The sequence below is a fragment of the Canis lupus genome, chromosome 8 (genome assembly GCF_048164855.1).
Source record: "Canis lupus baileyi chromosome 8, mCanLup2.hap1, whole genome shotgun sequence".
In the NCBI taxonomy this organism is placed as follows: domain Eukaryota; kingdom Metazoa; phylum Chordata; class Mammalia; order Carnivora; family Canidae; genus Canis; species Canis lupus.
Genome location: NC_132845.1, coordinates 46,054,060 through 46,081,661, shown reverse-complemented (window position 1 = coordinate 46,081,661; position 27,602 = coordinate 46,054,060). Strand labels below are relative to the sequence as shown.

The window sequence follows — 27,602 nt, the reverse complement described above, 5'->3', positions numbered from 1 at the left end:
CAATTACTCTGAGGCTTAAGGAGCAGACTGTTTAAGTGTGAAGAGATGTCACAAGACAGCCATTCCTGCCACAGTGGGATAATATTGACTTTTGGCCCTCTGGGAATCTGAGATGTTGAACAAATAATACTCTGTATGTGTTTCTGGAGAAAAGCACATTCATACAAAATGCCATAGCTGGACAGCCACGAATAAAGAAGGCTGTACTGAGTCATGGGATGCTGGCTACAGAGAGAAAAGAATCGAAGACAGTCCTAACTCCAGTGGAGATGCCAGGAGGTAGGAGGAGAACCTACGGGGGGTTATATCATGCCATTATGCCCTGTCTGCAATGACAAGCCACACGGAGGGCAGGCCAGCCCTTGGAGGCCCCACGCCCACTCCTGGGAACCTTTCCAGGCCTCACAGCTCCTGGTGGCCTCCTGGACAGAACAACATCCACAGGAATGAGGATTTTGCTGGCTCAGAAGTTGGGATCGTCAAAATGCCCTTGGTAGCCACATGCACTCAGAAGGTCCAGAGAGAAAGGGAGACTCCTTGATGTTTTGCCTTAAACTAGCCCTGGGAACCTCCCTCTTCCTCCACCCACATACTTCATTGGCCACCAAGTCCTGTTAGGGCCACAGCCCCAGATATTTCTGGACTCGCTTCATGGTTACTTACTCCAGGGAAATCCTTGCGCAACGGTGTGCAGAGTGCTCATTATTTGTTAAGGACAAGAAATTAGCCATGACCTGAATGTCCATCAATGGGGGACTGGCTAAATAAACAGTGGTTTGCCCACATGACAGACTGCTCAGCAGCAATAAAAATGAAAGTGGAGACTCATGTAAACTAATAGAAAAAAAAATCCAAGACGTAAGAGTGAAAACGACGTTCGCTTGTGTGAAAAAATACAAAGGACACGCAACATGGTAGTACAAGCCTAGTAGGTACATACACAGAGAAAGGTATGGAAGGGGGTGCACCCTGGTGAGAAGGGAGTAGCTCTGTGGAGAGACCGCTTCTCACCCCTACTGCGCAGGTGTGGCACGCCAATGGGCGGGCAGAGAGGGCCTTCTGTCTCTGCCGCCCGTGCCCTTCCGGATTCCAGTGAGGAAAAGCCCAAGTCCCCTGACTCCTCATTCCTTGGCCTTAGCACCTCCAAGGGCTTCCTATAGCTCCCAGGGTACAGTTTAACTCCTCAGCAGGCTGCAAGCCCCCAGCCACTGGGACCCCAACCAGCATTGTGGCCTGTCTCCCTGCCACTGCCCTACCCAGGCCATGCCACCAAGTGTCGCCTGCTCCCTCAGGCCTTTTGCATGTGCTGTTCTTGCCACGCCTACCTCTTTGCTCTGCACAACCTGTTCGTGTATCCCTTTCCCCTATCCATGTCTCATGTGCTGGGCATGCCATTATTTGACTCGTAAAGAAACCTCAGGAAACACTTGCTACACGTGCCCTTCCTTTCCTGACCCTCTTGGGGGTATTTGTCATAGAACTTCCTTGGAACTTTTAAGGTTTCTCTGAAAAAAAAAATACCAGTTCTTTCATCTCCTGTCCTCTTCAGTTTTTCTCCCTGGTCCTTAGGAGCTGCCTTGCTTTGAAGAGGCCACAAAGGAATGGCTTAAAGGAAAGGAATGTGTGGAGGACCCAATGACTGATGCCTCTCTGGGAACACGCAGCACCACTATTGTGTCCCATGCCTGGCTTCTGCTCTGGTTCTGGCCACTCCTAGGGGGGTCCTCATGAATTAACAACTCCTTCTAGCTGTCTGCACACTCAGCAGTGCCACTTAGTTGGTATCTCATTCTCTGGGATCCCGAGGCAGGCACTAGGGATGGGTTCCTGGGAAGTGGTAAAGGGCTTCTCAAACCCAGTTCTAGGGGAGACCCTGGGGTTCCTTGAGCTATTTCAGAGATATTTTAAGGGAAAAAAAAATCAAATCAGGGTGGTCTTTTTCCAATTCACAGATAAAATGAAAGGTTAGGGTCTTCTCTATTTCTGGGTTTTATCCCACGAATGAGCCTTTGATCCTTGCCATTCGCTATCACTTGTCTGTTAATGAGAGGCTGTCGGTGGTAGGACGGATGACTCAGCAGCAAAAAATAAACATCTATAGGAAAAGGCTCATAAAGTTTATTCAAATAATTTTATGGATTCTTCCTTTGGTCGCAGACACTTGTATCCATAGAATACAGTCATGTTCTCTAACTGATTTCCATGCTCCTGGCTCACACTATGGGATGGAGCACAATAGCTCATAGGGTTCCCAGAGCACACCTGACTCCCAGATGTTTTGCCACTGAATAATCTTCAGCACTGAAGACATGGGTGTGGGGAGTAGGCCAGGTGCTCCCCTTGCCTGGGCTGAGGTTCCCTGGTCCACAGACTGAGGAGTGGCACCAGCCTCCCAGGGCTGTCGCGGGGTCCTGTGGGCACGGCCCAGCACAGGCACACAGGAAGCACGGATGGTAGTTGGTATCTCAGGGAGTGGGCCTGTGCTGGGCTGGGGCCATAGGGCAGATTTCTGCTCTTCTCTGGCTCTGGCTCTGCCTGTAGGAGCTACAGGGTCTCAGGCACGTTCCAGAACCAAAGTCTTCATGGCCCTCTGGCAGGAGGCAAAACCTACCCAGGTGTTTTATCAACACCCGATGCAAAGTCTTTCTAAATGAGCAAATCTGTACAACAGTGGTGTGTCTTTTTTATTTACAGCGGAAGGTGCTGCGGGATGATTAACTTTGTGCAAACTGATTTAACATATAGAAAGGGAACCTATTATTTAGGGTCCCGAGGGTCAGCCCTGACTAATTACAGTGACAATAAAAAATACCAAGAGCCTAACCTTCGCTGTACACTGCACACACATGAGGTGTCCTGCTAGGCACTTATGTGGATTAACTCCCATCATGCTCAAGACAGCCTAATGAGGTGGGTGACATTTTCATCCCTGCTATTTTTTCTTTTTAATTGTGGTAAGATACCCATAACATAGAAGTTGCCATCTTAACTATTTTTTTTTTTTTTAGTGTATAGTTTAGTAGTGTTCAGCACATTCCCAGTTCCTCTGTGGATAAACAGGTGCAGGGTGTAAGCCGAGTGGCCCAAGGCCACATAATGAGTAGAAGGTAGAGCCACGTCTTGAACCCTGATGCTCTAGCGCTGTGTGATGCCACCTCCCTCTGCTGACTCTCACCTGAGCAAACACCATTGCTGAGAAAAGATACCCATAAGGGACAAACAGAAAGCATGATGGGAAAGGACACTGGATTTGTTTCATGGACAACTCAGGGTGGAGATATTTAGTGCATCCTATCTTTCCTTGTTGCTCTTCCATTTTTTCCAACTGCCCCGCCATAAATGTGCTCAACTTGTACTAGGAAGGCTGACAGTACCAAGGGGCGGAAGGAGCTGCATTCTACGGGGCGGGCACAGGCGTGTGCTGGGGTGCGCACACGGGCACGCAGCCATGCCACTTGCTCTGACACACGCCCGCGCATTCCGTGCTGCCAGCAAGGCTGCCCCTCGGGGGCCTGCCTTGGCCTAAAGAACATTCCAAAGTGCAGTCAAGGTCAAAGGGCAGAGTGAAGCTGGGGTCTGGTCCTTCCCACAACCTCCAGCATAGGCTCTCCACTCTCTTCTCCATATGCAGCTCACGTTGCGTTCCCTGCTCTCTGACATGCTGTGATCACCAGAAGGCTCCTGGGTACACAGTACCCAGTGTGCCCAGTATACACACATTACCCGTAGTGAGGTGGGTAATGACCTGGAAAGGTGAAGCAACACTTAATTCTGTGGAACTCTCTCCTCCTCTCTGTCTCCACCCCCTAGGAAGGCTCATCTGGGACCTGGAGGCTACCTCTGCCTGCTGTCTGTTCTGTTTTGCAAGAGTGCTCCTCAGACACCAAATGCCTGTGTGTCAACTGGGAGACAGTCCAAACCTGGGGGCATGTTCCAGGTGAGGGAACCTTGCACGCCCTGATTCGGGAACGTGACTTCTTGTGGGCTGTGTGCTCCCAGCTGGACAGTGTGCCCACACTCCCTCTTCACGGCCACCCTGGGGGCTCCACGAGGGGGCGTGGAAAGCAGGGACCCCTGGGACTCAGCACAGGGATGATTTTTGAGTGGAAGCTGATCCCCACACCCCCGATCCAACCACTCAAAGGCTGTTCTCTTAGACACAATTGCCAGAAAGCTTTGAAGAGCATTCAAATGCTGCTGCTTTTGCACAGGCAAGATTTTTTTAAGTCTCATTTCTGCTTTTTGGTCTTAATGGACCAGGAACAAATCTATACAAGGATGGGCTTTTACATGACTGTGAACTCTATTCAGTCTGGAGGTGGGGGTTCCAGGGGAAAAAGAGTGACTTTTCATATGGCTGCTGTGTAGGCTTATCCCTCATCTGGGGGGTGGCGGATGGGGGACGCTGGTGGCTGCCAGTGTGAAGAGCAGTATACAGATGACAGGAACGGGGAATGCTCTGTCTATGCCAGGGCCACCTGACAGCCCGCTCTCTAATGAGGGTCTGTCTCACCAACCTCTGAGAATCAAAGACAAGTGGCAGAGCCATCGGGGTTCAGCCGCCACCAATGCCAGCCTTGAGATGAGGGGCATTTAGAGGCAGGTGGTGGAGCTATGGCTCTCGGCCTGCCCTGTGTGAACTCTGAAGCCTTGGCCCAAGCCTTGGTTTCCCGTATGTAGAACAAGACAAGCGGTACCAGCTCACAGCATTGTCCAGAGCATAGAATCAATGCACACAAACTGCTTGGCACAGTTCATTCTTCTGGTCAGCTTTATCCCATTGCTCCTGGAAACCTGATGTTTTCTGTCTGAAACACACCCACTTCTGGAGCCAACAACGTGGTTTTGCCAGATACTAGTGGGGCATCAGGTGGCTGTGGGGAGGTCACCTTTATTTCTAAAATTGGAAAAGGAGAATTCACTTCAGATGTATCAAAATGGAGTGAAGAACTAATAGGCGCAGTGGCGATGGTGGTAGCAGTGGCTCAGGGTCTGATGCAGGCCGACCTGAGTTCATGGCCTCGCTAGAGGAAGGGCAGGGGCACTTGGTGTAACCTTGGGCAGCCAGTTTCCTTACATGCACAAAAGGAAAATGGAAAACCTCCCTTCGGAGTGTTGGTGGATCAAACGAGAAAATTGCATAAAGTGCTTAGCAGCTCAATACATCTTGCCTTTAAAAAAAAAAGGTCTTGGGGTCAGAATCAAGTTTCTCTAACTCAACTGACCCAGTGGTTAGTCTCTGGCCAGGGAACTCAGGGCTGGGAGGGGGGCGGCACTGAGGAGACCAGAGGAAGGTGGCAGGGAGGTTCTTCTTCCTGTGTGACTCCAGAAAGGGCATTTTTTGCCTTGGGGAGCTGGAAGGAGAGAACTGACTCCAGCATTATAATCGGAAACAAGAAAAATAATGGGCCTAAAAAATTAGTTTCTGGGAAACACTGTCACGAGATGACATTAGCACCTAGTACATTATCCCAGGAGAGAAGTCAGGATTGAAGTCTATGAATTAAACATTGATTTTCTTTTTTCTTTTTTTTGGCTGTCAGTTCCGAGGCTTCGTGGTCAGCTCAGCTGGCTCTGAGCACACTGTAATCTTTGCATTCTTCCTCAGTTACTCAGCTGCCAACAGTTGGCTCTGGAACTGGTTGCCTTTCCACAGAACTATTAAGTGTTCTGGGTCAGTGACTGATAGGGCCGGTTTGTTTGCCTTTGATAAAGATAACACTTGTGGAAAGCACAGTGCTCCCCCTGTGCTCAGGGATTTCAATGTTTGCTCAGAGACAGATGGTGCCCTGGACCCAGCAGGACCTGAAGTTGGGACAAGAAGACTGTAAAGTAGAGCTTGGCCCTGGCAGGTGAAGTCTGACTCTCCAGGTGGCATCCTGAGCCACCACCAACAGGTGCCGGACTGAGGTTCGAGCAAGACAGCAACGCCCTGCCGCAGGAGTTGACAGGCTGCTGGGAAGATGAGACACTGAACAATCCATCAGGCCCTGCCTCCGTCCAGCGATCCATGTCCCTACCCGGGTTTGACAGTCACTGAGCACCTGCTCACTCAGTATCAGCAGCTGAAGGCGAGCCACACAGGGACTCCAGGGCCTTCCACGCAAGAGCAGGGCAAGTGACCAGACAGGAAAACCAATGGGCCAACTTCAGCCAATGGCAAGGGCTCTGAAGATAGTGGGAAAACCATTCCATTCTGATGTAGCTATTCCAAAGAACTGGGAACAGGTGTTCAGATAAAAACTTCCACAAGCACACTCACAGTGTTGTCTGTACTTGCCAAGAGGTGCAAACCAGCCGCGTGGCCGTCAGTGGGTGAAAAAATGGATGAGTGGAACGTGTTCTATCCACACAATGGCTAGCTCTGACACATGCTATAATGTGGACAAACCTCAAAAACATGACGCTAAGCGAAAGAAGCCAAACATAAAAGGCTATGCAATGGATGATGTATATGAAATGTCCAGAATAGGTTAAGTCCATAGACAGAAAGCACAGCAGTGGTTGCCAGGGGCTGAGGGAGGGTGAATGGTGAGCGACTGCTCAATGGGAATGGCCTTTAAAAAAAAGGGGGGGGGATCCCTGGGTGGCTCAGCGGTTTGGCACCTGCCTTTGGTCCAGGGCACGATCCTGGAGTTCCGGGATCGAGTCCCACGTCAGGTTCCCAGCACGGAGCCTGCTTCTCCCTCTGCCTGTGTCTCTGCCTTTCTCTCTCTGTGGGTCTATCATGAATAAATGAATAAAATCTTTAAAAAAAAAAAGGGAATTGCCTTTTATTGGTGGGGGAGAAGGGTGGTGAAAGTATTTTGGAACTAGCAGAGACGGTGGTAGCACAAGACTGCAAATGTACTAAATGCCACTGAACCATATCCTTTCTTTCTTTTTTTTTTTTTTTTGAACCATATCCTTTCAAAAGGTTTTATGTTATGTGAATTTCCCTCATGTAAACAAATAAAAGCCACCTGCCACACAAAGAGGGCCTGGGGGTGGGTCAGGGTCCCCAGCAGAGGGCACCCCCTCCCCAGGAGGTATCTGAGTGGAATCCTAATGCTGAGAAGGAACCAGCCACACAGAAGGCTCCAGGAAGAAGTTTGGATTAGAATGGGGAGGGGCAGGGGAAGACCTGAGCAACAGGGACTGTGGTGTTGTGCCCCCTTCCATGTCACCATGACCAGCATGCCAGGTGAACATCTGTGAACAGCCTCTGGGCCAGAAGGAACCTAGCATGGGGGACGAGGCTGCCCTGGGAGGTAAGGCCAGAGCCCTGGCCCTGTGACTAGAGACCGCTGCCCATGCCCTCCCACGGGCACTTCTGGGAACAGCTTCTGCTTGGGGGTGGGCTGGTCCACTTGGTGTTTGTGGAGAGATGCCTCTGCGGTCTAGTTCTGGACATCCTGCCTCCGTTGGCAGATTCCAGCAATCAGCTGTCACCGTGGGTTGGTGGCACATGTCCTCGAGGGCACTAACTATGGAAGGCTGTATCCCAAAGTCAGACGCTAGATCTGGCCGTACCTGTGCACCTGGACACGCTGTTTCTTGGTGACCCTCTTGGCACTAGCCAGTCACGCACCCAAGCCTCTACCATCGGGGAGCAGAACGTTCTGCAGGGGCGAGAGCCATGAACATAAAATCGGCTAACAAACAGAACTTGTGATTCCTCTCCAAGCCCAGTGGAAGAAGAAAAATATACCAAAGTGGCTAGTCACTTAAGAGCCCTTGATTTATATTCTACTTTAGTATCTCTTGCAAGAAAATGGAAGATACCTTTTCTTCAAATATAATCATTTCCAGCTTGAAAAGGGGGGAAACAAACTGCTCTGTAACAGCCACCTGGGCCCGCAGATGAAATCGGAAGGTATGTCCTAACAGAGCCAGCTTCTTTAGCAGTTTCCCCAAGGCAGGCAAGCAGAACTGTTTTCTCACTATTAATTAGCCCCCAGGGAGGAGTGAGGATCCTACGCAGACTGGGGTTTTTGCAGCCGTATGGCCTATGGTGAGGGACACAGAGCAAGATTATTCCCAAAGTGGGGAGGGATGGCAAGGTGGCACTTGTGGGCTGCCAAGCATCAGAGGCCAACCGAGGCCATGCTTCCGATGGACCCCCTGTGGCCCCACGCTTTGGCTTGTGAAAATTTCCAAGGTGAGGGTTAGGAAATTCAGTTGAGTGCAACCAAGCGAAATCTATCACGTGGGTGCACTTGCCCACCCCGGATGTACATCTTGTTCACTCTGGTGACAGAAATGAAGCAGAAGAATGCTTAAGATCTTCTGGGGTCTCCATTCCCTGGTGTTTCTTCCCTAGCCCAAGTGCCGCAGACTAAACAGCCCACGGGCTGGGACCCCAGAGAGAACTTTATCTTCCCAGTGTTCACTCAGGCGGAAGGCTTTAGTGGGAGCTGCTCTAAGGCTGTGCAGAGCACAAGTGCGGGCTCATTCTCCATCTAATAAATACTGAAGGAAGGTACCATGCTAGGCACTGAGATACAGCAATGAGCAGGACAGATCATGTCCCCATGGAAGTGACGTTCTTCGTGTGGAAGAAAGGCCACAGCCACATACCCAAATATGTCATCCAGGTAAGGAATTGCAGGGAAAATAAATCAAGCTAATGGGGTAGAGGAAGGAGAAGTGAATCAGGAAAGACTTCTTAGAGGAGGCAGCCTGTGCCTTGAGGCCTGTGCCGTAAGAGGAGGCAGCCACACACAGATCCGAGGCAGACTATTCAATAAGGGGGCCCTAAAGCAGGAGAAGGCCCAGTAACTTGGAGGAATGGTTCTCAAAGTGTGGCCTGCGGAACCCTGAGGGGCTCCCAGGGTCAGAACTACTCATGTAAAAAATAGTAAGATAGCATTTTCCTTTTACGTTCACTCTCCCAGGAGTATATGAAGGAGATTTTTAGGGGCCACACAATGTATGCTATGACAATGGATTGAAAGCAGAAGCAGATGCAGGAGCCCAGCTGCCTTCTATTAAGCCAGATATTACAGAGATTTGCAAAAATATAAAACATGAAGTTTGGTTGTTTTTTTTTTTTTGTTTTCCTTTTTTGCTTTGGAAAACAGAGTTGTTGTTCATGAAAAAAACTATGTTATTTACATTTACATGTGGTGGTTTATTTTTATTTTAAAAATAAATATGTAAACAGCTAAAGCATTTCTCAGTTTTAATTTGTATCACCTGAAATATCAATAAATATAATCCATATAAATTCTAGCTCTTTAGGATTCTTAAAACTTTTTTTTAAGAGTATAAAGGGGGGTCCTGACACCAAAACTTTGAGAAGCATTGACTTAGCAGCAGGAGCTGGTATAGCTAGGGTAGGAGACAGAAGGAAGTGGGAGGGAGCTGTTCATCTCAGAGACCAGCTGGGGCCAATCTCACAACAACCACACTAGACCAGAGTGAGAATTCGGATTTTCTTCCAAGTGCAATGGGAAGCTGCTAGAGGGGTTGCAGGGAGGGGTATGATGGGATGTGATTTATGTTCTAGAAAGATCCCTCTGGCCAAAAAAGAAGAGGTGAGGCTAGATGCCTGAGAACAGTGAAAATGCTCCTGCATAATCTAGAGCAAGGGCTGGTGGCCAGGGAGAAAAGACGTGATGCACTCTAGAGGCAGAAAAGGCCAGTGGGGATGGGGTGGGAATGAGGAAGATCAAGGATGATTCCAGATGCTGGGTGACTGTGGGGAAGGCTACTGAGACAGCAGGTGGTAAGGAGGGGCAGGGTGGGGAGAGCTCCCCTCTCTCTGAGTCATGCTGAGGCTCAGGGATTTTATTTGCTCTTTAGGTCACAACTCCAACCCAGGCCAGTGCAAGGAAGGCAGCAAGGCCTCTCTCCCCAAGGGCCCAGAGCAGTCATCTCCTCACCATACCTGAGTGGCACTTCTAAGGGCTGTCAAAAGTGAGAGACAGGCAAGGGGCAGATGGCCAGCTTCAGCAGCTACCTTTGCCCTGCCACAATCCCAAATGGCTCAACCTCAAATACCCCAACCCTGGCGCCAACAACAGGACTGTAAGCATTCCAGCATTTTAACTATGCCAGCCCCCCTGCTGGGGAGGCCCAGGCCATGGTAGACAGGATCACACCCCCAGCACTAGATGACCTCACTTCTCCCCTGGAGCCCAGGCAGGGCAGGAGAAGTTAGCAATCAGGCATTGTGAAGCTTTCTGCAAACAGAAGATTATGCAGATGCTGAAGAATGTGACATTTGGCTCTATTTATTTATTTACACTTGCCTTGTTCCAAAAAAGGATGGAATAGAATATAAGGCCAGGGTTTTTCCTCCTTAACCCATTCATTCCTGATATGAAACACTAATGACCACTAAGAAATGGTTTCTTAACATAATGTTTTATGTCAATTATATCTCAATTACAAAAATCACAAAGAAGTGCTTATAGAAATGTAAGTTATAACTGCGTATAGAAAAAAAAAAAAGAACAAAAGAAAGAAAAAGGAATGATTTCTTACCAAGCCAATCTGTATTTAACCTAGACTCATGGTCATCATTTATATTTACTTAAAAACCATCTCTATAGGAGACGAAGCTACCTGGACAATTTTTAATAAAGAAGCCTTCAGGGGCGCCTGGGTGGCATAGTCGGTTAGGTGGCTGGCTCTTGGTTTCAACACAGGTTATGATCTCAGTTGTGAGATCGAGCCCCATGTCAGGCTCCATGCTCAGCAAGGAGTCTGCCTGAAACACTCTCTCCCTCTCCCTCTGTCCCTACTTCCCCCTCAAATAAATACATCTTAAAAAAAAAAAAAAAAAAAAAAAAAAGAATGCTCCAGACCTGGAGTAGCAGAATTATCTCACATTTCATAGCTGAAAACAGGCGGTGCCAACAATTGGTCTTCTAGATTAAGGCTGGTTTTAAGGATGAAAACAGTCACAGGCAGGGAGTGGCAGCATGAACTGGCACACTTTTCCAGAGTGCATGTTGGGACTACATATGTTGAGACAAAAAGCCTCCCGGCAGATCTACCACTGAGAATTTATCCCACAGACACTCAAGATTTGCAGAGTTATACCAAGGCGCCTCAAGGATGTTTACTATGACATTGGAAAGCAAAACGCTGGAAATGACCCAAATGTCCATCAATGCAACATGTTTTAAAAGATTTTCTGGTCCAGTCACTCAGTAAAATATCATACAAGAGTTAATCATTAACTAGCACGAAGTCAATCTATATGCGTTAACATGTAACACTAAGTGAAAAAAGAAAAGGCAAGGTGCAGGATTACCTATGTAGTATGATCCCATGTGTAAAAACAGACATTTATACACAGCATAAAATGAACACTTCTGGAAGGAGAAGTAAGAAACCGTTAACAGTGATTACTTCCAGGGCAAAGTTGATGTATTTCTCCTTTTATCACATCCTGTTTAGGTTTTAAAATATCACATACTCACAGTATATATATTTGTAAGATTAAGTAATGAAGTCAAAGAACAGATATAGGATAAATCACGGAGTGAAGGAAACGAAGGACACTGATTTTGAACAGGTCCTTATGGCGGCACTTTAAATCAATAGCTGTTCTTCTATCCATAACTGCTTTCAAAAACATTTTGCAACATATCAATTGGAGTTCAAAACCCTAAACGCTTGCAGGGGACAGCTTGGCCAACTTTTGGAAGTACTGTAACCAAGGGCGAGGTTCTGTTTTGAGGGATCCAGGTATACATGGATCACGGATTTATCTGAGGTGGATGCACCAGAAGAGGAAGGGGAGAGCCTGCTGGCCCTTCTGGGGAAGCAAAGCTGCCCTCGAACTTTCCCTTCACGTTTCTCTTTTTTGGGAGGGGCCGGGGGAGGTGGTTCGAGATGAGCTTTGGAGAGAGGGGGAAGAGGTGCTCCTAGCTCCCGGATGGAAAACCCTGGCACAGCCCATTCTGAGCTCTCACTTCTTCAGTGGCTGGAAGAGGAACCACACATACTGACTGTCTCACTAGTCATCACACACGGAGAAGGAGACTACTCCCCCACGACCTCAATTACTAACAATCTAAGTGTTTCCAAGAAATTTCCAAGAAACTTCTTAGTCTTAATTCTGAGAAGTTCTACATCCCCGGAAAAAAATCTCTGGAAAACCAAACCCAGGCAGCAGAACACCAAAGAGAAAGCCAAGATTTATTTCTAGGGCTTGTGTTTCATCGTGGGCTATACTTTAACGAATTCTAAGAAACGGGTGCTTCTAGCCGACCGGACTCAGGGGAAAGGAAGCTGGCTCATGCAGGCTCAACAGAGAGCAAGCCCTGGAGCCCCCAGCCGGGGACAAGAGGCGGCGTGGGTTGGGGGTGGCTTACCTGGCACCTTGTCCACGGATGCAAACACAGAGCGTTGTACTGTGGGGTCACTGCTGCCCCGGCGGCACTGGTCGTAGAAACGGAAAGGCAGGTGCTGGGTGGAAGAGGAGGAGCCAAGTCTAAACCCCAGGACTTCGGTCGTCGGCTGGATCGGGAGGTCCAGGAGGGCTATGTTCAAACAACACCGGGGTTCATGCTCATCGCGTGGGCCGGGGGTGTGGGTGACGGGGCTCTGGACGGGGTGGGCTGTAGCCCGCAGTGGCCGCGGCTCTGTCAGGCGCGTCACTTGGACAGTGCCAAGCAGGCAGCCGGCAGCCTCGAACTGTGGAGACCGGCGGGAGACTGGCAGGACCCCAAAGGTCCTTTCTGCCTGAGCTCAAAACCTGACCAGTGCCTAGTGGGAGATCCAGAAATGGATGCTGGCCAGTCCCCACTTTGGATCCTTGGCTTCCGCACGCAACAGACCCTTGCCAGGGCATAGCCACAGGTGCAATTTCAGACCACAAAGCAAATGGGGCCAGGTGTGCCGTGAAAGTTCACGTATGTGCATGCTCATGGCGAAGAGAGTGTGAGGGAGAACATATCTGCGTGTGTGAGTGGGTATTGATGAGCATGTGTTTATCTGTCACAGTCGCTGTCTTCCCTTCCATAAACAAATCTCATGATATAGCAATTTGGAGCGGCTTTTTACAATCAATTGAAGGAATACCCAAGGCATTAGTTCTAACAGCCACTTTACGGCATAATTCTCAACTTTGAAATGAAATATTTAGCCTTTGTGCCAGCGGTGAGAAATTGCTTTACATTTAAAACAACAACAATAACAACAAAACACCTTCTGAAAATAAATCTTAAGGGAAAAGACTGAATGATTTAAGTCACTTTGCACATTACAAAACGCTTCTGTAATGATTCCACAGGCCAAGTCTCAACTAAGTGAGAAATGAAACGAGGACTGCATGGGATGCAGGCCTGGGCAAATCAACAAGGCACGCGCAGTAAATACCCGAATCTGTAATGTCCAGAACCCAAGCCCGCCAAGTGTTTATTTTTAGGTAATCCCTTTAGAAAGCGCCCCTCCTCCCCAAGTGAGCTGGAAATCCTCCCAGCAACCACACCGGCATGACCATCGGTGCTTGGACTGAAAGGCATTGGTGTCTGGAGAAAGACTATTTATAGTCTGAAGAGCTGATAGAAAGCCATTCCCCAGGGGAATGCCGTGCTGTCAGCCCTGATGAATGGAACACCTCATTTTTGTGCCTTGATTTCTAAGAAAGTGGGGTCCTCCCTGCACCGGGCAGCGTTAGGTCTCCTCACAAATCCACCACAGTGCCTATGACACATACAACAACTTCTGAGTTTAGTGCTAGGTCATCATGGCCCCTTGCCAAGCAGGGCCGCCTTTCATGACAGCTGGAGGGGGCGGGGGAAGGGATGAGCTTTACAGTCAGAAGTTCTGCGTCTGGGGTCTGCTAACCAGCTGCTTGTGTGACTCCAGGCAAGTCACTGAGCCTCAGTTTACTCTTCTGAGAAATGGGCAGAACAGACCCTATTGATCTCAAGGGTTAAGAGGAATATGCAAGCATTTTGTAAATATGAGCTAGAAGATTCCTGTGTGTAGGAGAACAGTTGTCTCCCACTGATGCCTGTATATGTTCATGGCCTCTTGGTGAGGGAGGGTTCTCCTTCTCTTCCATGCAGCCCTAGAAACTTTTTAGATACCAAATACAGGGGGAAATGGGAAATTCTGAGCGGATTCCCTGTCCTTTCACCAAAACCCAATGAACTCTTAAGCCACGTGTGTCCTCTTCTAGAGGACAATGTGAGAGCCTGAGGGCTCCAAGGAAGTTGCCAGAGCCGGCCACTCACCGGCTATCCTCTGCATCTTCATACGCCTTGCCTGGATGCGGCCCTTGGCCAGGCGCTGCTTGGCGATGATGCAGCGGATGTGGTCCGAGAATACGAAGGTGGCCTGGAGGATTGGGAAGGGTTTGGAGTGGGGGCTGGATGCAGGCTTGTGGATGGTGATGTTCAGGGCGCGGCTGTCATCCTCCACGCCGGTCACCTGCATGTCCTACAGGAGAAGGGGCAAAAGAAAGGGTGTTCGCGGGGTTCAGGAGGAGGGTAGCAACTTGGAAGCTGTGGGATCTGTGTCTCATCAAGAAAGAGGTCGCCAAATTCAATTTTGCTTTTGCTCCAAAGGAGCAGCCTCCCAAGCCTGAGTCAAGGGTGGGCACAAATCAGACCAAGCCTTACAGAGAGGATACTCAAAGTGACCCTGTGCTGGCTGCAGGGGCTGGGATCCTACCCATGAGGACCTGAGGAAGCTAATGGATAAATGGGTACCCCAGCCTCATCAGAGGGTCATGGGGACTCAAACAGTCGGACACCAGCAGTGATGACTTCTAAGAAACTACAGATAGCAAACCAAAATGCCTATCGCCATCTGACGTGATCTTAGATATATTCACACATCTACTGACCAGCTTCCTCCTGGCTTCTCTTAAGAAGGGGCATCCTGGCACCCATTTGTATGTGTCTGAAGAACTTCCAGTCCCTAAAGGAAAATACTAGCCCTGGGAAAGGGACAGGGAGGACCCTTTAGCAGGCATGTGAAGAAAGCTGCATTTGAAAGATGCAGAAGAAAACTCACGCACAGCAAGTGTGCTAAGGACAGATCTCATCTAAAACCTTGGGATGGATTATATGTAAAGAATCTGCTTCCCACAAGAGTTTGAGGTGTCACACGATAAAGGCATGAGATAGGAGGTAGATGTGGAAGTCGGATGTGCTACAGGAGGTGGGGAAAATGCTAAAAAGACTTCCAAGGTGAGATGGTTGCTGTTTGTAGGTGTTAAATCTGGCACGGGCTCTTTGGGAAGAATATCTGCCTCGGAAGGCTGCCGTGGGGATTAAATGAGCTACTACACATTTAAAGTGGAGAACCTGGCACACAGTAACGGCCTGACAAATAAATAGTAACTACTGGAAGTCGACCAAAAGGAAAGGTTTATGGGCCTTTCATTGTCTGATGGAGGACATGTATTAATCCTTTGAGGGAGAAAAACACTCTCCTGACACTAAATTCTAAAGGAAATTGATCCTAAGTCTAGATAAATAAGAAGCAGTAAGTCACCTAATGGACAACCTCTTACATGTAAGTCTTTTTTTTTTTTTTTAAATGAAGGATTCTTCATACAGTCTCTCACATCACCCTCTGTAAAAGAGATTTTTTAAATGGAAAGACGTGGATGGAAAAGGAAGGGGGTGGGGGAAAAAGTTGTATCTTCAAACACGTGGGTGGCTCCCTCAGAGAGTAGGATGCGGCCAGCAGGTCTCACTGTGCAGAGGTGGACGTGGGTTGGCCTGAGCCAGACGTTGCCAGCAACCAGAGGCTGCCCAGCAGGGAAACGGGCTGCCTCAGAGCAGGGCAGGCCTCAGGCCAGGAAGAGTTGGCTAGACACTCAGGGACTGGATGGGGGTGGGGAGGGTATGTGTGTGTGTCTGACAGGGGGTAGGAGCTGGAAAGCTGTCTTCAGCACTTCCGGTTCTTTGCTTTGTTCAGTTGATGAGCTGGCATTAGTCGCCCATCAGACAGACACACATTAAGAAAAACCCAGGTCCTGACTTGGTGTTTGGCAATTTAGAGTCCATCTCTGCTAGAAAGGGGGTGAGGACAAGGGGACTCTCATACATTGCTGGTGGCAACAATCCCTTTAGAGAAGAATCTGGCAGCAGTTATGAACACTGCAATAGCCGCCTAGGGAATCCCTTGCTCAAGAACTAAGGACAATTCTGTTCATGGCAGCACTGTGTGTAAAGTAAAACGCTGGCCCCAGCCACAGGGCACTAGCTAACTATGCCTTGGTATGGTCACACAGCAGTTAAAAGAATACTAGTAAGTCTGCATATACTAACATGTAAGTTCCAAGACATATACTGAGTGGAAAAAAAAAAAGTTTAGAATACGTTCAATGTGACACTATAACACACATACACACACACCCTCTCAAGTATGTATACACAATGTTTATAAACAGTACATGTAGTTGTATTTATATGTGCATTTGGCAGAGCACCAGCTCCAGAAGGACCATAGTGACAATGCAGGAGAAAGTTTAAGAACTGAGGGTTTGGGTCAAAGCACACTTGACCCTTATCTGTGCAGTATTTTAACTTTTTTCAATTATAATCTCTCCACGTATTCTTTGTATCCTCAAAAATTAACCATAGAGATGATTCCTGTGTGTGTGTGTGTGTGTGTGTGTGTAAGCCAACCAAGAACAGCTTCCAGAGTCCTTGGCCATCATACCTGCAGGAGGCCTGCAAACTTGACCACTCCCCAGCCAAGCCTGGACACATCGGGTTCCACTAAACTCATCTGGTAAATGTCAACAGCCAGGAATCGCTGGACCATGCCGCCATCCTTGGTGATCACCGTGCACGCGATCAGGTCACTGTTGTCTGGGGAGAAGGAGAGGGAGAACAAAATGAGGCTCGGTCTGGCGACCCAGCCTGATGAAGACAGGCCCTCAGGCAGACTTGTGTTCTCTTGGGCAGCAGAGTTTGGCCAGAGCCCAGGCTTGGAGTCACACACACCTGGGACTGAGTCCCTCCTCTGAGTCATATGGGACAACTTTTTTTTTTTTTTTAAACCTTTTTGGGCTTCATATTCCTCATCTGAAAAATGAGGATAACGCATACCCCTCTCAAAGTGATAACTGAATAAAGTACATAAAACATTAGTACAATGTTTACTGCACATGAAGCACTCAAGCTGTAGCTAAAAAAAACAAAAAACAAACAAACAAAAAACAAATGGAGAATCCCTGTAACATTTCAGTGCTTCCTTGTAGACAAATGGTGGTTGACAGTTATGACAGTGTGTGCCTAAATTAAGCAAAGACAGGAAAACAAGAGTCCCCTGCTTGGTTACAGAACCACCAAGATTCCAATCTGGCGTCTGGCAGCTTTGAGCCAAGCTTTGCACTAGTTGGTGTATGATCTTGGGCAAGGCACATGGCCCCTATGAACCACAGTTTTCCATCTGTAAAATGGGAATAATCTCTCTTCTCTTGAGATGTTTGGTGCTTTAAATGAGAACAGATTGGTAAAACATTTAACATAGAATCCTGCCTGTATGCCAGACCCCTTTTCTTACTTGGAAATTATGCCCACATTCGATACCTAATTTAGGACCTGTCCTTGATGGCTTTGACATCACCAGAGTAACATAGGACCATTAAATCTATGGTCTGCTCTGTATTTCCTCCAATGGAATCCTCTGTCCCATGTTTAAAAAGAAAAAAAAAAAAAAAAAAAAAAAAAAGAAAGAAAACCAAAACAGGGAACAACCTAAATATCCCCAAATAGGGAAAAAATCATGATTTTTCCCCTATCAAATGTAAAATTATATACCCATTTAAAAATGTTTAACCAAATTGTGAACAGAGGTTGCCTATGGAAAGGGAAGTGAGAATTGATGGTGGGAGTGCATGTGTGGTGTGGGTATGTCAATGGGAGACCTTAAATTTTTGGATCATATACCAATGTATTCCTTGAAATTATTTTAAAATGAGAAGGTACTCAAGATGTACTTTTGGGGGATTTCTGGGGGGCTCAGAGTTTGGCACCTGCCTTCAGCCCAGGGCGTGATCCTGGAGACCCGGGATCAAGTCCCGTGTCGGGTTCCCTGCATGGAGCCTGCTTCTCCCTCTGCCTGTGTCTCTGCCTCTCTCTCTCTATGTCTCTCATGAATAAATAAATAAAATCTTTAAGAAAAAAAAAAGTACTTTTGAAATATAGATTAAAAACTCAGGGCGCCTGGCTCGCTCAGTCAGTGGAGCATGTGACTCTGGATTTCAGGGTTTTAAGTTTGAGCCTCATGTTGGGTGTAGGGATTATTTAAAAATAAAATCTTTTATGGGTTCTCAGTCAGTTAAACAGCTGACTTTTGATTCCGGTTCAGGTTATGATGTCGGGGTCCTGGGGTTGAGCCCTGCACCGCACTGGGCTCTGTGCTCAGCAGGGAGTCTGCTTGAAGATTCTCTCCTCCTGCTCCTTCCCATTTGAGTGCACTCTTTCTCTTTCTTTAAAATAAATTTAAAAAAATCTTTTTAAAAAATGATGTATGAAAAACCTAAGTTAAAAAAATCCTATTTACTAGTAACTGCAATGACCTTGGAAGAGACATTGAAATTTGCAATGAAGAAGGATAAAAACTGTATTATTCTGATTTTGCTATATTAAAAAAAAAAGTGTCCCTTACAGAAAAAATACAAGTGCAGAAAATAAAACTGAAACATTAGAACTTTCTGATTAGAAGAATGGTAGGTGGGCTTTTTTTCTGAAGCAGCTTAGAGTTATAGTTGATGCACCCATTTTAGGTGTACAGGTGTAGGAATTTTAGCAAATTTACAGCTGTGCATTACTGCACTGGGTGTGAGACACCTGTGTCACCCCAGTGAGTTCTCTCGAGAGCGCTGTAACCAAATATTTGGCTTAAATGTACGGGGGTGGGGTGGGGGAGGGGAGGGACGGTAACACAGAAGGTAGAAATCCTGCTCCAAACACAGGTGATGACAGACTTGGGCCCAGTAGTCCCCAAGGACACCCCCCACCCCCACCCTTTTTACTTTTGCCTTCAGATCTACAGAGGATAGGCAAGTCTCCTTCCTCTCTCAGTACTATCTCCCCAAATACAGCTCGGTCTAACCCTCCGAAAGCTAATCTGTTTGGGGCTTTAAAGGGCTTCAAGGCCAGCAGCCCGGAGGCAAACACCAGCACTGGGCAGGATTAACTCTCCGGGTGGTACTTTCTTCTTATACTGTGGCAGGAATCTTCCTCCCCTTCCCAACAACCCAGCCAAGTACCTTAAACGATTTCCAAAAATTATGTCATCCAGCATGTCCAATGAGTGCCCTACTGGAAGACAAGTAGCCCTCCGTATTCAGAAGTGAAGCCAGCCTACTCATTCTTACCAGCATGTTCTCTGTGGCACGCACAGTTTGTTTTCTTGACTCAGTACTTAAAGCTTTTTTCTTAATGGCAATCTTTACCTTTCTAAATAGAAAACAAAACTATCAAGGATGCTTTTTCTTTTCCCCTTTCTCTCCTCTCTCCTCCCCTTCCCCTCTCTAAGCAGTCTCCTAGGATTTCTTCTCTACATTTACAGAAGACAATGCCCCTGGGAATGTGACCAGAAAGCAAGAAAGCCGTGGGTGGGTGTCAGGTGTCGGTGTCAATGGGGTTTGTTTTGACAGTAGGGTCTGCAGGAAGGCAACCCTCTCATAAAGCCTAGGGAGCTTAAGGGCTTGGGGCGGAGGGGGGGGGGGTGGGGGGGGAGGGGGGGAGGGAAGACCCACCCTCTCTGCCACTAAGAACAAAAAAGGAAGGACAAAACCCCAAAGCGGAACAACTTTCAGAAATGCAATTGAGACATCAAACCCCCATGAGAGATTTCATAAGAAAACTAAAAGGCAAGTATCCCCAGGGAGCCAGGACCTTTGCAGTGAGGGAGCCTCTCTGGCTTTTCAGAAGCTTTCCAGCAGTTAAGGAGAAACAAAGTAGGCTTCCTCCAGGGAGAATAGGGAATACTGGGGGGGCTCATCTGTGGGCCTCTCGGTGTTATCTCGGGGAACTCCTTCCTCACCTTCGGCTGCTCCCACAGTGGCTATGGGCATTTCCATCTGGAGGCCTGGGGACCGGGCCTGTGTGCTCATCTTTGGATGGCCACGGTGTCTTGGGTGGAGGATGACCCAGCGGAGGGTTGCCTAACAGGCAACCAGGCCTACCCAGTCTAGTCCTATGCCTGCTGGTGCCCTGGATTTTGCTCCAAGATGGAGGAGCCATGCCAGTGCTGAGGTACTAGGACAAGAGGAGAACCTTCAGGGCGGGACGGCCTCAGGAGCCTCCCTGACTGACTCCTAGGAGTAGCCTGTGGCCTATGCGCTGGCATTTCCCAGGTCCCGCTGCCCATCTCCATCAGCTGGGTCCCACCCTCACCAACTTCACATTAAAAGGGGTAGGGCCTAGGATTCCAGTTTAAAACTTTACAGAAAATTGCCAGAAGACAATTTAGGAGAACATCCATGTGACCTTAAGGGAAGGATTTCTTTAAAAGTAAGTAAGGGGCACCTGGGTGGCTCAGTGGTTGAGCATCTGCCTTCAGCTCAGGGCGTGATCCCGGGTCCTGGGATAGAGTCCCACAACAGGCTCCCCACGGGAAGCCTGCTTCTCCCTCTACCTATGTCCCTACCTCTCTCTCTTTCTCATTAATAAATAAAATCTTTTAAAAAAAAATGAATCAACACATACAAAAAAAATATAAACACGAGACCGGTAACCTGATCACATCAAAACTGAAGCTTAACCCATATAAAACAAATGATTTTACAGACTCAGTGAAACTATTAGAAAGTATCTCTAAGAGCCAAAAGATCCTGCAATGAATGTGAATGACTCCCACAGGCCATTCACAGACAAGGGAATGGGGACAGCCAATGAACACACACAGGGGTGCTCAACTTCACAAGAAAACAGGAAAAAATGTAAACAAGATCCCACCTTCTACCTATTGACTGGGAAAAAGGTGTTGATGAGGACACAGAGAAACAGACATTCTCAAACACTGCTAGTAGGAGAGTAAGTTAACACAGCTACTTTGAAGGGCAAATTAGCATTGTTTATTTAAACTGGAACTTTCACACTATATGACCTGGCAATTGGTATGTTCCCCCCCAAAAAAAAACAGACATGGGGGCCAAGAGATGTGAACAAGGATGTTGACAGGATTCGGGTCTACAGGGACCCAAATCTCCCACAAGGGAAAGCCTAAAAAAAACGCATATACCCATTCAGTGCAAAACCAGTGACAAGGATGGACTTAGATCCTTGGCTATTTCAACACAGTTAAGCCTCAAGAACATACCGTGGAGCAGAAAAAGCAAGTTGCAGTAAATGACACGCACAGTAGAACACAATTTGTGTAAAATCAAGCCTCAGAGAACTATGCTGTGTATTTTCTATGGGTTCCAGCATGTGGACGTAAAAGAGACAGTTAAGAAAACATCTGGCAAGGCAAATAATGATTGCTTTTTTGGAGGGGATGAGGTGGGAGTAAGGGTATGTGTGTGGGGGGTGGTCAAGGTCACGAGTTTATTTTTTAACTTAAAATGTTTTTTAAATTTATTTGAGAGAGCACGAGCAGGGGGAGAGGGGAGGGACAAGCAGACTCCTCGTTGAGCAGGGAGCCCAATGCAGGACCTGAGATGAGGACCCGAAGGCAGATGCTTAACCATCTGAGCCATCTAGGCATGATCATGAGTTTAAATGCTATGTTCTGATTTTTCAAAGGAAAAAGAGGTATGTCATCTGTGTGCTTAAAATTCAACAAAGAGAAAAGTGAATCTCCACGTTCCTACACAAATGGCCTCGAGTCCTTCTGGGGCCCAGTGGGGCTGGGAAGCAGCACCAGGCTGAGCTGTTCGCTAGCCAGCTCTGCCTAACCTGGAAGGTGGTGACAATCATCATGAACAGGGCGATGACAAGAAGCCAGGTCTCTCTAACAGCACGTCTTGGTACACAGGTGTGCACGGCCAGACATGTGTGAGCTCTGGCACCGGGTTTGGCAGACCTGTGGGGGTCAGGTGTCTTTGGGAGCTACTGAGAAGAGCCTCAAGGGGCTCAGGACCACGGAACACGGTGCAGGCCAAGTCTCCAACTGGGGAGCAACCACACCTTATAGGCAGAGCAGGTGGGAGGACAGATGTCTCCATCACACCTCGGGACCCCGGAGGCATGGCACGCCTCCCAGGGGAGCCTCACTCCAAGGAGAGAGGACATGTCCCTCCTACTGCCCCCAGCACTGCCTTTTGTTTCATTTATTTGAAAGGGAGAAGACGTGCCATTTTGTTTTATTTGAAAATATTTAGATTATCATTCTCTTTCAATGTATAACACATGCCTATGTTCCCATTTAAAAAGGTGTGGGGGTGCCAGGGTCGCTTAGCCACCCAGTTAAGCATCTGCCTTCAGCTCGGGCTATGATCTCGGGGTCCTGGGATAGAGCCTTGCATTGGGCTCCCTGCTCAGCAAGGAGTCTGCTTCTCCCTCTACTTCTGCTGCTCCCCCTGCTGTATTCTCTCTCAAATAAATAAAACCTTTAAAATGAACAAATTAAAAGGTGTGACATTTTTTACAGTGGGTGATAAGTCTCCCCTATTGTTCTCCCCACCCCCATCCCAGTTTCTTAGCATCTATCCCGTGTATTTCCAAGTGTATGTACACTCACTCCCCCCGCCTCGTTTGTCACAAAGGGTAGCATGCCACATGCTCTGCCTTGTGCTTTTGCCACATAACCATGTACCTTAGTGCCACACAACCATGTACTTTAGTGCTACACTTGCACACAGATCCCCCTCACTCTTGGTCACAGCTGCACTCTCTCCAACTGGAGGGCTGACTCTCAGTGACTGAGCAGCTCTCCAGCTGATGGCCACTCAGGCTGTTTATAAGCTTTTGCTGCATGAGACGAAGGAACTGCCTTATTTGTACACCCATGAGAGAGTAGATCTATAGCAGCATAGTAGGGCTTGTGCTTACTTCTTCTCTTGAAAGCACTCACATTTTGCTAAAATAAATTTACTTAAAAAAAAAAGTCGTATCATTACCATGAATGAAAAACTAGATTTACTATAAATACAGTGACCACAAAAACAGATTAAAAAGATCCTTTAATTAAACTGTGGCTGAGGGGTGCCTGGGTGGTTCAGTCAGTTAAGCGTCTTTTGGCTCAGGTCATGGTCCTGGGATGGAGCCCCATGTTGGGCTCCCTACTTGGTGGGGAGTCTACATCTCCCTCTGCCTCCCCCCGCCACTTGTGCTCTCTGTCTGAAGTAAATAAAATCTTTAAAAAAAATTAAAAAAAAATAAACTGTAGTGAAAGCCAATTCTTTTGATAAGAGAGAACCAAGAGTTAGAGAAGTTCTAAGACAAACCAGAGCCAATCTGAGACCTCCCTGATGTAATCGAAAGGATCAGAGGGGCACTGAAATTGGTTTTCTTATGGACCATTCTTCCCAAAGATGGCCACACTGGTATCCCCCACCTTATGCACTCTTCTTACAGTGTGACCGTGGTCCTCTGTCCATCAAGTGCCAGGGTCCTTCCTCCTGGAAACTTGGTGGGCCTGTGTGATTGTCTGGACCAACAGACTATAGTCAATGTGATCCTATGTGGTTTCTGAGGCAAGTCAGGAAATGTTCTTAGAACTGACCTACCCACCATGCTGTACGGAAGCCCAAGAAGCCATGGAGACACTTTGCAGGGACAAAGCAACACCTTTGGCCCAACTTGCCAGTCCCCAGGTGATGCTACATGGAGCAGAGATGTGCTGCTGAGCCCCATTGGGCAAATGATAGACCTGTGAGCAAAACGAATGACTCTAGATGTTCTAAGGCACTACATTTTAGGGTGGATTTTACTCAGCAATTGAGAATTGCAAAAGTGATTATTGTGATTTATTGTAATTTAGTGCTGTACCCAATCATACCTGAAATGCTAAATTCTTCAAGTGCCACCAAAGGGCTATATAACATGTCATAGAAGACTAGTCTGGAGAAAGAGATCAAGGCTGGCCATCTTCAAAGAGGAAAGTTTCTGCGGTGTTTTGCAGGATGAAGGGAAAGGAAAGGTAGCCATTTTCCAATGGAAGTTTAAGGCGCCAAGAGAGAGAAGACAAGGAACAAGCATGAAGGAGCCACCTCACCACTAAGTGCAGATTCGGTAAAAGCATCTTGGGCTTGGAGCTGTGAGAGACCTGGGTTTAAATTCCAGCTCTGGCAGTAACTATGTGACCCTTAAGCCACTTCCTTCTCTGGGTCCTGAGTTCCTCCCTTATGAACCTGAGGTCCAAGCACTGGCAGGGCCATCAAGTAGACTGGAGGGAGGCCTGGAGCCATACCACCTGCAGTGCCCAGAGTGCGTCCTGGACACAAGCTGTGTGGCCCTTACCAGCAGTGGCTGGAGCTTGGCAGCACCCTAACTTTCCGGAGCCATGATTCTACGCAGAGCCCTTCTTCCCAGGGCAAAGTCATGCTTTCTGAGCACAGGCTCTAGAGCAAGCAAGGCTCTTCAGAGTGGGAAAATGATTCATAGGTTTTGGTTGTTTCTCAGAACTCCTGTGGAGTCATAGGTAGGTGAGCTACACAGGCCTATGGCCTCTCCTAGGGGCCCCCGCCCTGACCCCTCATCCGTGGTTGTCCCACCCCCCCATCTCTCTCCACCACATCAATGTGACTCACCCCTGACTGCATCCCAATGCCTGCCAGTCCCCCAAATCTCGTTTACCGTTTCCTTCCTCCCCCCTCTCTAGATGTTAAGGCCTGAGAAAGGAGGGCCCCAGCCAGTCTCTTCACTGCTTTCCCCACCAGGGGTTCTGGGTAGCGGCAGGCACTGAAAAAGTATCTGTCAACGAGATGGAGGGATGCTACTGTCTTCAGGTCCTCCCATGTAGAGGCAGAGGACTTCCCAACCAGTGTCCTTTCAGCCCCCGGGCTGAGCCTTCCTGCATGGCTCCCTCTGACAGGCTGTAGCTCATTACGGAGTGATAAACGGGGCTGATTGACTTTCACTGTATTTAAATAATCCCTTCATGATAAAATATGGATGCCAATACCGTAATTTAATTCTTGGCGTTGGTGGCTCCAAATGCATTTAGAAGCGAAGTCTTTATCCTTACTTATGGTGGGATTTCTAGGCCAGCTGAATTTCCATAGCTTTGAAATCCAATACTTTGTGCTTTAGGGTCTATTCTTGGAACATCACCACAGCTGGAGTTTAGATTGACAAGTGTGTAACACTACCAAGTCTCCCAGGCACATGCCATTAACCAGACTTCAGGAAGGGCTTAGGTAGAGTATCCAGACTTCTTGTGAAAGGCAGGCCACCCTGGGATTTCTAAATACCACCCCATCCTGAGACTTCACAGCTGACAGGAGACTGGGACTGCTTTATGCACAGAAAGTCACATGACTGCTTTTGCAAGGAATGCATGCGTCTGCTCCCTCTGTATGTCCGAGAGTGGGCTGGCTTTCTATTCCAGGATCTGTAGGTGTGCCTGGGATTAGCAGGGGAACTACACTGGCCTGTGGGCCCTCGCAGAGCTAGCTAGGATGATGAGATCATGGACTCTCCCTGGAGTTGATGGCTCTGTCCAGTGGGGGTCTGGTGTCACAGCAGGCTTTGGTTCTCTACAGCCACATACTGAAAAACTGTCGGGGCTGGGTTTTGGATACGGGACCCCTCCCTCCAGCAGTTTTATGACTGCTGCTGGCCCCATAACAACTTGTATGGAGTGCTTCTGTATGCCAGGTGCTGAGCTCCCACTTGTCACGTTCCTGGGATCCTGTAAGGTGGGATCACTGACTGCAGGGGACACAATTTCGGGACAGCAAGGAATGTCCTAAGGATACACAACTGATAATGACATGGCAAGATATGAAGCCAGAGCAAACATGTGACCTGAACAAGTTGATTGTAACCTGGGTTCTAGTCATTTGGATGGTGCCACAGAGAGGACTGATGCTTCTTCCCCCCAGAGAAGGGGGTACCCCGACCCGGGCTAGCTCTTGAGGATCCAGGGTGCTGGCTGGCTTTGGCTCTGGCTCTGGCAGGGCGATAGTCAAATGGCTCGAGTTCTCAATAGGTAGGCCATAGATCTCACGGTGGATGACTTCTCAAAGCTGCCTGTGTGCTCCTGGACTTCCTCACTAAGTTTCCCCCGCACTGGGCACTTGGGGGAGCCCCCTCAAGTGGCAGACCTAGGCCCTTCTCTAGCTTGGGGAAAAGCTGCTTTTCTTCCACCCTTGAGAGTTCCTCTTCCTGGCACGGAGGGTAGATTCATCCTAGGTATTCGTGTTTCCCCTCAGGCTGTTCAGAAGCAGGGATACAGGGAGAACAAGGCAGGCTGACCCAGGGGCTCCTGGAGCCTTCAGACTCATAGACAGACGGCAGCCCTTTGGAGCTGTCTGACACCCGGGAACTGGCCTGTGTGAGACGCAGAAGGTACTGTACTGTACTCTGTGACAGTGAATAAAGCTTTGATGCTGGCTCCAGGAGAGCCAGCCTGGCATGACACAATGCAACTGAGGGGAGAGGCCAGAACTGGCCAGTAAGGCATGGATGGAAAGCGACTGATGACTCATGGGGCTCTGCTTGGCTCTTTGGGGGGCTGAGGGGAAGAGGCAGGTGGCAGCAGGGTGAGGCCCTCAATGCGAAACCTGGTGGGAAGGCACAATCCATTTCTTGAATGTCACTACTCCAACAACATCCACTACCAAAGTAACAAAGTCCTGGGGAGACAGGGGCCAGGGCCAGGTAAGTTCTATGGGCCCACCCAAGGAGGATGGCCTCTCATCAGCAACCCCAGCCCTTCTCAAGCCTGATGCATGCTACGGGGAGACTCCAGGCACGGCCCGTGACGTTCTTTGATCCAAACAGAAATGAGACTCAACTGTTCCCACTTAGGGTGCGAACAAGCACACTCAATTAGTTTGGCTGCTTCTCCTGACAGATCAATCCTTTGAAGAAAATTAAGTAACCATTTCTCCATCAACCCATGGACAGCTTATGGGTTATCTGCTCCCAGTAGCAATCAATTACTTTGTCTTCTTTGAAGCTCCCTAAAGCCTTCCTTCCCAGCACAGCTTGGGGGCGGTTGTAAAGTGCGAGGCTTCCTGGATGGAGAGCAAGTCTTGGCACATTTCTACTGCTGGGCATAGGAGTCAGGTCCCTCCAAGAAGAAAGGGAAAAAACATACTGGTCCTCGGATTTGCAAAGGGGAACAGTAATTAGGGACGTGGATATTAGGACGTGTGCTGATCCAGTGGCCCAGGGAGACTGTGATCTAGGGCTGGCTCTAGGATTTCTAGAAATCCTAGAATGAGTTGCTCTGCCACTTTCTGGTTGTGTTGACTCTGGGCACGTGACTTTGCTTCGGATGCTTCATCTGGAGACCAGGGCAATAAAAGGATTTTATAACTCTGTTTCCTGATATGCGGGCTAATGTGTTTAGGGAGAAGGGTACTGAGGTCTGCAATTTACTCTGTAATGCACCAAAAAAAAAAAAAAAAAAAAAAGGAAAGAAAGGGTTGATGATCAAGTAGCATAAAATGTTAGCAGTAGAATGTCGATGTTAGATACAACCATAAGGCTGTTTATTGTATAATTCATTCAACTTGGTGGTATGCTTGACTTCTTTGAAAATAAAATGTTGGCGGTGGTAGGGGGCGG

At 48.2% G+C, this 27,602-nt stretch overlaps 1 protein-coding gene across 10 annotated transcripts in view; it reads right to left on the bottom strand.

Moving 5' to 3' along the window:
- The window catches only part of CLEC16A (C-type lectin domain containing 16A), a 196,458-nt gene that overhangs the window by 39,019 nt on the left and 129,837 nt on the right, over positions 1–27,602 (bottom strand). For 6 of the 10 annotated variants that reach the window (XM_072835795.1, XM_072835794.1, XM_072835789.1 and 3 more), the window contains exons 19-21: positions 16,624–16,775; positions 14,181–14,385; positions 12,312–12,479 (exon numbers count right to left, since the gene is read on the bottom strand). In XM_072835795.1, coding sequence (XP_072691896.1) covers positions 12,312–12,479; positions 14,181–14,385; positions 16,624–16,775 — 525 coding nt within the window. The remainder of the gene's footprint in view (positions 1–12,311; positions 12,480–14,180; positions 14,386–16,623; positions 16,776–27,602) is intronic. The other 4 variants (XM_072835797.1, XM_072835799.1, XM_072835798.1 and 1 more) reach the window with 2 other exon arrangements.